General features: G+C 38.5%; 1 protein-coding gene across 1 annotated transcript; it reads left to right on the top strand.

The window, feature by feature from the left end:
• The first annotated feature begins 2,371 nt into the window (after nt 1-2,371).
• Nucleotides 2,372-7,482, top strand: fgf17 (fibroblast growth factor 17). Its single transcript, XM_053325819.1, has 5 exons — nt 2,372-2,403; nt 2,525-2,561; nt 2,824-3,001; nt 4,346-4,452; nt 7,192-7,482. Exons 1-5 carry the CDS (start codon nt 2,372-2,374, stop codon nt 7,480-7,482), a joined length of 645 nt encoding a protein of 214 aa, XP_053181794.1.
• Nucleotides 7,483-11,585: the final 4,103 nt, after the last annotated feature.

The raw sequence follows: 11,585 nt of genomic DNA, 5'->3' as shown, positions 1-11,585 counted from the left end.
TACAAGACACATTCGGTCTCATTCACACTGTCCTTAAATCATGTGTATGAACATTTTAAGCACAAATCCAGGATTCATCAATATGTTATTACCTGAGGTAGTTCTTACACCACAAACACATTTAGAACAGCCTTGGACCATTGACACCCACGGTCTTAAAAAATGATACAGTCAATACATCAACGTAAACAGTATATTATTGGGCCTGAATATCAATGCTCACAATGACAATTCTAACATGCTTATATCAAGCCGTTTCTTTTAAACTATTCCACAACAGACATTTTGACGCAACAATGCAGGAAATATAGATAAGATCGACAATATGAAATTATATCAATCATCGATCAATCAATTTTTAATTATATATATATTTTATATAGCGCCAAATCACAAATAAAGTTATCTCAAGGCACAGTTCACATAGAGCAGGTCTAGACCATACTTAAATTTAAAGAGACCCAACATTCCCCTCTGAGCAGCACTTATATGTTGTAGTATTTTAAATTCCAGTGGTCTTCACGGCAAAAAAAGTTTAAATGTATGTAGGCGAACAGTTGATTGTGCTTTTTTGGGGGGGTTTGGATTGTCTAAAAGAGTACTTTTATATGTAGAAGGCGCTGTATATCACTGTCCCACTTAAATCATGATCTGTTATTATAATGTCCCAGAGCATTTGCAAAAAAGTATCCCATTTTGGCTGATCCCATCCAATGCACGTGGGGCATATATATAACTGATCTGAAATCTACTTCAATTCATTGTTACATGTGGATCGGCTTCTTCATTTAGAGAATTTGGGATACTTGATTTGATCCACGCAGGTATAGACAGAATCAGATATGACATTCTTTGAGCAGCAGATAGGTTTCCCAGATGAAGAGCTGTCCTGTCCCTCCAACATCTCATGCTGAGATGAGGTGCTCGCAGGCCTGTGACATGAACATCGCCCTTATAAGCACACACACACACACACACACACACACACACACACACACACACACACACACACACACACACACACTCACACTTGCCAGACCATGCATCATGCTGTTAATCATTTCTCGGCACAGATCACTCTTATTGCCTGTTTAGGTTTCTGACTTAAAACAATATTGATTGTTGTGATACGAGAGCAGAACTGATTGATTGACGGCCCTGGTTTCTGCCTTACAGTAAGAAGTGGAATCAGTTGCTGTTGGGGTTCCTGTCAGCCAATCAGAAGTAGATTGGCGTGTCAGAGATGCCTAACTGCTGCTTTTTTACCACTCTATTGCCCTAAGCAGGGGTGATGGTGGTAGCAGGGTCAAGAGAACACGAGAAGGGAAAGATGTGAAGGCACTGCAAGCTTCGTGTTACGCTGTTGTGCATGGACACACTATATAAGCTCAAATATAAACTGATTTTTATAATGATATCACAATTTCTTGTCTGTTCTGTTGTCTTCTTCAAGCCTGGACATGAATTGCTGGCAAAGGAAGTGGAAAGACAGTCTCCTGCTCATCTTGAGATGTTGATTCTGTTATTATGTAAAGATGAAACAGGCCTTTTGTCTACATGATTTGTTTCAGGCTCCTTTAACATGAGCTGGAAGTGTGACCAGTTAAGATAAAAGGAAAGTGTGGTGTGGTTGTTGGGTGGGTGGGGGGTTGGATCAATGGTCTCTTTAACACTTCATTGCCACACCCATAAGGTGCCATTAGGCCACTCACTTTTAAATACAATGCCACTGTAATGATCTACATTAAAAGCAGACAGAGGGACAGTCTGAACTCAGAGAAGTTTCGTTTTCCTTTTGGATTTTTCTTCTTCTTGTTTTGTTTCTCATGTATCTCCAATAATGTGATTTTTTTTCTTTTCTTGCGCATCTGCGTCTGCCTATTAAATCATCGTTAGGGGTCCTGTCGCCGTGCCCACCCACAACAGAAAGATTTCAGGGAGGGACTTTGCCTTTCAGCATATAACCAGAGAGCAGCCTGATCCCGGTGTTACAGAGGGCTTTTCAAAATCTGGAATTAACCCAAAGCAGACCTGCACCGTGTGCCGGGGACCCCCTTCACTTATTATTTAACCACGGTGATGTGATGAGAAACCAATCTAGAATGGATGTAGGTGGATGCGCTTTTCAGGACGGATCTTTTGAAGGGGGCTGCGACACTCAGTCAGCTGGATCAGGTTTTTGATAAATGTGAGAGGGGGGAAATCACTCCGAGGTGCTGATAGCAGAGACTCTTTGCTGTTGTTGTTGGATGGACAGGTCAGGAGCGCATATGCGACAACTGTGGGAACTCCGTTGGATTTATTTATCGCATCCTTTTGGATTTATCTGCCTCAAGAATCCGTTTCTTGGTCGGATGAAATAAAAAGGAGAATGTATGGAATAAACCAGCGCTGCATTTACATGTAAGACGCCTGATAACGGTTGTAAATGGGGTTTCAAGACTTTTATTAGGCCTGTATGATTGACAGAAATGACTTTGAATTCTTGATAATAACGTATTTTTATTTATTGTTACCTCTACAGATCGTTTAATTTTTTCGTGCTGTGGTGCCATGCTCAGGTAAGAACTTAACGTAGTCGTCTTTGTAGAAGTTTTTATTCTCGTATAGAAAGTGAAACACTTTAATAAGTTGTAAAAACTCACTTTTAAATTTCTTTAAGTCTCTAAGAGAAAAGGTGGATATTTAAAAAAAAAAGTTCATAGGCGAAATTCGACTTGTTCAACCTGTTTGTTTGGTGGTTATTAATTGGCTACAAGTTGCTTTATCTCAGATTAGAAAGAAAAAAATTATGTATTTTATTTTTCCCTTTGCATAAAAAAGGGGGAGAATCACCCGTCTCCTAATTTTAACCAGTATGTGAGGACGCAGGGCGCAGTGACGGACCAGCTCAGCCGCAGGCAGGTCAGGGTTTACCAGCTCTACAGCCGCACCAGCGGGAAACACGTCCAGATTCAGGGCAAAAGAGTCACCGCCACAGCTGAGGATGGAAATATGTACGGTAAGAGATGACCGAGGCCTGTCTTTAACCTTTTAAGAGTTTACCATTTTAGGGGCTTGTAGTTCCCACAGTGAATCTCCGTGGTCGTGGATCTGCTTTATTCCATCACTGCAAGATTTGAATCAATGAATCATTTCCAAATGAAGACTGACAAAAAGTCAGATTTTATAAATAGGACAAAATCAGGTTTTGATTACTTCAAGTTTTACTACTCTTGCATTGCTTTAACCTGTCTCTAAAATTCCTATCATATCTTTACCAAGCAGAAATGACATCTATGCTCTTTGTGTTAAAAAAAACGCATTTTAACATTCCTAATTTTGGTCAATATTGTTCAAATGGAGCAAGGAGAAACAGAAAAAAATATTTTTTGACTGCTATCTGTGAAAAAAAAAGTCAAATTTGGGGAAATCTCATTTGACTTTATTGTACAGCAGATTCTTGAAATAACTCCAGAACAGTAGTGATTGAAACTTTTTTTTGATAGTTATATATTTATTTGTATGACTCAGATGTAATGGTAATACAAGGTGAGGGTTTAATGATTGTGATTTGTGCACAAATATTCACTCTTGGTATAGAAAGTAAGTGGTGAGTGGCTTCAACAGAATGAAGTGAGAATATTCGATCAAATTCCCTAACTGATAGTTTAACCACAAGACCCCTGCTGGAGAGCCTGTCCTCAGGCACTAACCTGCAGTTTCTACCTCTATCCTGCTCGTCCCCCTCCCTCTGTGAGCTGTTTTCAGGGCTGATATGTTAATTCAGCCTCCCTGCTGTATCCATGAAGCCATCGTCTGGCGAATTAGTGGCTGATTAGACCAAGTGCTTTGTCTCTGTGACCCCAATACACAAGGCTGTTGTAATGCCTAATGGCTATAATTAACTGCAGGACAAATTCAATTGAGAATGTATATTCTGCTGCCAATGGAGCTCTTTAATGTGGAGTGATAACATTTATTTAATCAATTGGTGTTAAAGGTAACTTCAGGAGTCTAATGAGGTCAGCATATCAACAGGTGATACAATGCCTCAGTTGACACAAATGTTACATCTTTACACACTTCATTGTCTATATTTGAAGTTTATATTATTTTTGGTCTTGTACGCTTTAATGAACAAAAAACAGACATTATACTCATACTGTTTATGTCTTATATTGTGCACTAATGCAGAAAATGTAGTTTTATATAGATAAGATATTTGTGCACGAATGCCAGTGTAAAAAGATGTTTTTCTGTATATATATAAAAAAGAGAGATGTGTTGAATATGTGTTGTCTTTTTTTATTTCTTGTCTTTTTTATCCTTCCTTCACTTACCGTTCTTCTCTCTTCTTCCACAGCTCGTCTGTTTGTCGAGACGGATACGTTTGGAAGTCGAGTGAGGATAAGAGGAGCAGAAAGTGGGCGCTACCTCTGCATGAACCGGAAAGGGAAACTTGTTGGAAAGGTATGACACACATTTCTATTGAGAAGACTATTGACAGCAGATATTAAAACCTTACTTTAATTTTAGTTACTACGGAAACATTCAAATTTGTTGTATGGCCATATTACAAGCAGCTAAATTCTATTGTGAGCAGAATTGTAACAAATAATCAAGCAAAAGTTCAGGCTTTATTTTGGAATGTGCACTCTTTGCCAAACATGTCATGTCAGTTGTATGAGAGACATGAAGTCAGAATGGAAATACCTCTAAATTCACATAATCTGTGTCTGGCTTCACCTTATCAGATCTCACATCCATTACAATACTCACTCAGCTCATACAGTGAATCTTCAGTCTAACTCATTGTCATTGTAGTCTCATAACTTGTCAGTCAACCCAGGACATGATGTAGCTGGAAAAAAACAATCCTCAGAGGACCGAGGGATAGTCGCTCAGCCTTATTGGCCACGGCTGACAGCGATGAGGGGTGATGGGAGGGAAAGTACCCTCCCATCACCGCCTGTGTGTTTGGTCATAAGTCAACTGTCCGCTTCCTTTATGGAAATGGAAAAACATAGATTCACACGTCTGCCTGACATCATGACAAGTCATAAATCTATTTCTCATCATGTCTGAGAAGTGTTGAAACAGTGGCTGCGATCATGTGCGCTGATAGATAGAAAAGTACATTCAGAAAAGACAGCTCATCGAGGACTGATAAGGCTTTAAATGGGTAGTTTGAAGTTCACAGCTTGAAACCGCTGAAAGCTGTTTAGCTTTCACAGTCTTTCTGTGAGTTATTTTCTTTAGATTAACATGTTAATTACATACCAGAAAGCTAATAATCATTACAAATATATATAACTTCTAAAGTAATCCAGGTCTCAATGAATAGACAGGCAAGCAGTTCCTAAATGATAAGTGTGAAGCCACTGGATTCATATTTTCATCATCCCAAGCACATTTTGTGCCCTTAATGAGCTTGACTCAATTCAAATCTATTTATGATTATAATACATGATATCATATGTCTATCAGATGTAAAGACCACTAAGCAGGATCAGCTGAAAATGGCTCATCTGTCTTAGCAGCAGCAGGTGTGTGTATTTTAAAGTCTGGGCAGAGGAGGCTGTATGTTGTGCGGGGTGGATAAAACATTTTTTTTACACTTATTCTCACCTCATGTCCACTCAAGCTTCACACATGAACACGTCATGATATAATTTTTATATGGAATTTACTTGATCGATTGAGACAAATGTATGGCATATGTAGACAATTACAATTGTAGAAATGATGTAGGCAACTGTTGAGATGTTTCTTCAAAGGGGTCTATAGATAAAACAGAGGAGTCAGACATAAGCTCAGATCAGATTGATTAGATTTTATATAGCACTACACATATTTACATTAGAATATTCACTATTCACTAACTTGGGGAAATCTGTGGACATATTTGTGCCTTCACCAGTTGTGACGATGGTGATTGTAGATATTTTAGAAGTGCATCTAAAATGATTTGAAATACAATGTGGTTAGTAAATATAATTAACTACATTAGGAGCTGGCTAGCTACATAAAAAACTTTGGAGGAAAATAAAAACCTTATTGTTTGGTACGCTTCTCCTTTTTTTTTTTTTTTTGTCTTCCTGACCATGTTATATTTAATAACAAGCCACTAGATGGCACCCCAGGGGTGATTGCCTAGGTGTTTTTTCTGCCAAGCTAAACTAAGCTAACTAACAAGCCACCAGGAACAGTGCTGGGCTTTGAAGCTAATTTAACATAGTGTGCAACTTCTGGCTCTGTCGTGATGTACACTGCCCCAAAAAGCATTACTCCACGCATAAAGCACACACTGTAAAAGAGGAAACATTTTTTTGAGTGTCATAACCCCTGAAAATAGCTTGTTTTACTATCAGAATTTGATCCATTCAATGTGATAATATTGGAAAAGTCTATGATTGAATTAATTGATCCCATTCAAGTTAGCGGAATGCTAAATTTTAAGTTAGCCAGCTGGTTAGGGTAGATGTCTCAGGTGTGCAACTTTCATATGTATCCAGTTCTCTTAATACATTTATGCTAACTAGCTACTGTCTAAAACCTCATATTTAGCTGACAAATATAACTATCATCTCATTCTGCGCACTTGAGCAGTTAAGTGTATAAACTATTGAACTGTTGCTTTAACAGAAGATGGAAGTTAAATGAGGAAATTGACATTTTTATAGTTGTTGAATAAAGGTGGTACATTTAAACCACAGAGGTACACAAACAGCTCAAAACGTCAGACAGGTTTCATGTGTAGACTGTGTAACTTCTGCTAAAAAAGCAGCCTCTGTGGCTACAAGTGACAATGTGTTGATGCTAAGTGACAGATTCTATGTAATGTTTGCTAACATTGGCTGCTATAAGCTACTAGTCATACCAGACCAAGTAAGAGTATAACATACAACAATATATGAGTGTATTTTATTTCTACTCAACTTTTGATTCATAAGAGGAATAATGTGTTATGTCTATACTGAAAAGACAAACATCAAATCCTGTGTGAATTGGCCATTGGCGTATTTGCAATAATGTGACTTAGCCTACTTGTTCAGTTACTGGTCTGTGATCCCAATATAAAACACCATCATGCTAGAAAATCCCCATCAGAAGTGTGATGATTGATGTAGTAGTGTGTTGTAGAAACTCATAGTGTTTGATATCTATGCAAATTAATCTGAATGTCGCTTTTCTGTCTTCTTCACACAGCCCAACGGCCGGAGCAGGGATTGTATCTTCACAGAGAAAGTACTGGAGAACAATTACACAGCCTTTCAGAATGCCAAGTATGAGGGCTGGTATGTGGCTTTCACCAGGAAAGGGAGGCCCATCAAAGCCTCCAGGACGAGGGAGAACCAGAGAGAGGTCCATTTCATCAAGAGGCTACACACGGGCCCGCCTCCCTTTCCCAACACGGACCAAAGCAAACACTTTGAGTTCATCCGATTTCCGGCCACACAACGAGCGAAGCGGAACAGGAAATCACGCACCTCTTCCTAACACTAAGCAGAAAAAAAAATGGACTGATGACAGCCGTGGTATAGGGAGAAACAGATTGTGATTTTATTTTTGTATATTTTTGATAGGTAAAAGATGGTTAAAATGCCATAAATCTAAAGTAATATTGCTGTAAAATGATCATGTGTAAATACTGAAAGAGAGTAAAGCAGATGGATTATATTTAATCTTCCTGTGTGTCTGTGCTGTCTGTGGGGAGCTGCGAGGGATGGAGGGATATCGGGGTGGAGGGATATCATAAATGTGGTCAGGTGCTCATCACAAAACTGCAACATTTTACATTTATTTACCTTTAAATTAAATGACTGCTTCCATACTACAGGCTGAAATACCTTTTGAAGATTAGAAATTCACAAGATGCAAAATGTTGCATGAAACAAAGATACACTGATAGCACAATTAAAAAGCTATATAAAAATAAAAAGCTTAACATAAAGATTCCTATTGAATATTTGACATTTGAGAACTATTAACTTATGTACACTAACAGCTGACATGTAATGAAACTAAGCAATGATGATATTACATATACAACACATATATAGACATATACGATGGATAGCTAGTGATCTGAATCTGAATCTTTAACTTGTATGCCTTATTTTATCTTCAAGTTGGGGCTGAGATAAAGTGCAGGAACAGTGGAATTGAAAAGCACTAGAGGCGGGTTGAGATGGGTCCACCCATGAGTCCAAGTCATATACCAACATCCTGCACAGCCACTGTGGAGTTCATCCAAACACCAACCATCCTTTCACACATCCGATTATAGTTTTATTATGTGTGCTGCCAGGACTGACACAATGTTATGACAGATCAAAATGCTATTTGGAGTTCAGCCAACCGACGTAGTTCTTTTAATGAACTTGGCAACGAAGGAAGGCGTGAGATTAAAAAGAATTAACGTTGATTGTGGGAAATGTGGCTGTGTTGATGTAAATGTAATGAGATCTATTTTAGATGTGACGATAGGAGGACATTTGATAACAGGTCTGTGCGATCACAACAAACCATTCTGTTTCAAATACACAACATGAAATGTCTTTAACCCCCTAGAGACATTTACAATTGATGACATGTGTTACTTGATTTTGACAACATATTCTAGAGACTTGTTTCTCATGTTGTCATAGTAACAAATAATGTGGCAAGGGACATTAGTGGCATCAAGAACATGATAATCATGAGATGATACTGTAGATTTCACTGGGTTAATTATACAGTACGTGAAAATTTGAATTTGTCCTTTAAATGGATCTCCATCAGCTCCAATATAATTTACCTCTAGGAAAACTTTCTTTTTGTTTTTATCATTTATGTCTGTACAACCAGCCATACATTATAGATTCTATATTAAGAATATAGTCTCTAAACTGTCCATCGAGGTCAGAGGTCAGGGTTGACTTAAGGCCAGCATCCCCCAACTGAGTAGCACGGTCAACTCACGATGACCTTGTGTTGCCTTCTTACTCAGGACACAATCCTGTTAATGCTCGGAAAATTTAACATCCATAAATCCAACTTCTTGAGGTCTCGCCCAACGTTTGAACTTTTCATAATTGAATTTAGAAAGTATTTTGAGCTTATCTAATGTATAAACAATAAGAAATGTGCACATGCAGTTAGTATGGTTCAATCACTTTTTTGGAAATATGAATTTATTGCCTTACTTTTCTGTTAAGTTATTTTATACATATATTATTTTATTTATTATTGTTACTTTTACCCTATATCCTGCTCCCATGTTCAATGTATCAACCAACTGAAGGTGCAGTCATGCCTGTTATCTTTTCTGCTTTTGCCTTAATGTTACATGATCTCAGTGAGGGTTTCTGTAAATAAAGAGATGAAAAACAAACACACAAACAAAAACAAACAAACCCTGTGAACAGCAACAAAGGCCTGTACTCAGGGACGTGCACATGATTATAGAGGGGCAGGGGCTCAAAGGTAGAAAAGGGCAGAGCAAAGTGCACGCCAATTTTTTTTTTCGGTCCTTTACACAATATGGAAATTAATGTAAAATTAAAAATAAAGTGCTAATAGTAAAGCTAACTACTTAGCTGTGTGTCCTGTGTAGGTGAAAGTGATGCAATTGCTCTTTCCTTTGTGTCAACAAATTATTGTCAACATGAGTTCATTCACATAGGCTTCATCATAGGCTTGGAAGACATGCAAAGCAATAAAACACTGGTTTATTATTAGGCTATTTAAAGTTTAAATACAGATGGTAATATTTCAAACACAGATAACCTACATCTTATATCCCCAGAATGCTGAAATTACTATAATATCATTATTATTATTATTATTATTATTTTGTTAGCCCACACAGTAGGCCTAGTAGCAAAGTCACAATAAACTTTATATCTAAACCTCGGACCTGTACTTCAGACCTGTAGTGAGGAGGGAAATATGATCCGCCGTAAACACGGTGCATTTTATTTTGAAAATTAACCCAGTGTTTTATTTTGTATTTTGTACACGATTTCCTATCCCGCACAATCTGCTCTGTGCTAAATTGACGTCCGGCAAAAGTAGAAGCTGACACATTGACTAAAATAGAGCGTTTTTGAAATATTACCCATATTTAAGCACGTTGAATAAGTGGACGGAGACTAGTTAGACCATAACTCACAGGTTCACGTTGCTCCACTGTCACGTCTCCATGGTGCATCTCTCTCTCTCTCTCTCTCTCTCTCTCGGCTCTAACAGGAATTTATTAATGTTATTTAAAAAACAACAACACACATACACACAGAGGGCACTTTTTAATACGAGGCAAAAAGGGCAGGGGCTCAAGCACCCCTAGGGCCCTATGTGTGCACGTGCCTGCCTGTACTACGAAGCTGGATTTTCTCTTATCGAGGTAACTTCAGGGTTAACCCTGGGTTTTCCGTACTACGAAGCTGGTTCACTTCTTACCGGGGTAAATCACCATGGTAACTTATGCTGAACGGCTAACCTGCTCCGGAGCAGGTTATGTTCTGGATAAGAGATCAACGAGTATAAAAGCACCACCTCCTGACCAATCAGTTCTCTTAGAAAATGACCTGCCCATTCTTAAAAGATCCTGTCAACATTGGTGCGCGGATCGCGAGAGGAGCGCTTAGGAGAGAAAGAGTTTTTAGTGATAGATGCAATTTTTTAATTGGCCAAAATATATATTTAAAAAATAATCATTGAGGCACGTGGGGGATATTATTCTGTAGGTTTGACATCCTGAGATCAAAGTGTCAGGGAGCATAATAACTGTATTTATTTATTGTAGGCCTAATTGTAAAAAATTGACGAAAACATATATTTGTAAAATAAGCCTTGTGGCACATGAGGGATATTAGTCTGTATGTTATACAGTTGGTTTGAAATCATTCACTCAAATGGTTGAAGCGCATAATAGGTTTGTATTTTGAATGTTGAATATTAAACTAACTTAATGTCTCTTATGAGAGAAAGGGCACTGAGGAAGCGCTCTGCCCCAAACGTCTGTACCGTAATAAAGTGGCATTGTGTGATCAGAGTGCTGTCCGTTTAGATTGTCCGATAAATTAATATTGTATGATCTCATGAATTTACACATTAACAGAGTCGGCAATTTTCTGCCAGCATTCCTTCCTGGCTTTTGCTGCTGCATCAGTGTTGCAACAGTGTTGCTTTTGGCCTGGATGATGTGTTTGAATTCTTCATATTTATGAAGAATAATTGTCTGCTCCTCCATGGTAAAGTAGGCTGCGCTGCAGGGTTTCTGCATGTTTGTGATTGGTCAGACGCTGCAAACACCTCCCCTTTATGTGAGCGCGCAGAGATCCAGATTGGAAAACCCTGGGTTGATTTACCGAGTTGATAACCAGCTTCGTAGTACCGTTTATCCTAGACTGCAAATATCTGGATAAATCAATCCAGGTAACGGAGAGATATCCTGGATAGGTTAATCCAGCTTCGTAGTACAGGCCTCAAGTGTGTTAGGAGGAGCTTGAACATATTTCTATAAGAGTCTGTGGCGCCCTCTAGTGGTAGAAACCACTAACTAACCTCACGTCAGGTGGAAAGTCAGCTGATTCCCCCCACTAACAGGAAGAGGAAGT

The sequence above is a fragment of the Scomber japonicus genome, chromosome 9 (genome assembly GCF_027409825.1).
Source record: "Scomber japonicus isolate fScoJap1 chromosome 9, fScoJap1.pri, whole genome shotgun sequence".
Classification (NCBI taxonomy): Eukaryota; Metazoa; Chordata; class Actinopteri; order Scombriformes; family Scombridae; genus Scomber; species Scomber japonicus.
The sequence above is the reverse complement of the archived record's forward strand: the minus strand, read 5'-3'. Positions and strand labels throughout refer to the sequence as shown.

Coding starts and splice junctions, on each gene's coding strand:
- fgf17 (XM_053325819.1), top strand. CDS start 2,372: ATGTATGGAATAAACCAGCGCTGCATTTACAT. Junction 2,404..2,524: donor AACCAGCGCTGCATTTACAT/GTAAGACGCCTG, acceptor TTACCTCTACAG/ATCGTTTAATTTTTTCGTGC. Junction 2,562..2,823: donor TGCTGTGGTGCCATGCTCAG/GTAAGAACTTAA, acceptor TGCATAAAAAAG/GGGGAGAATCACCCGTCTCC.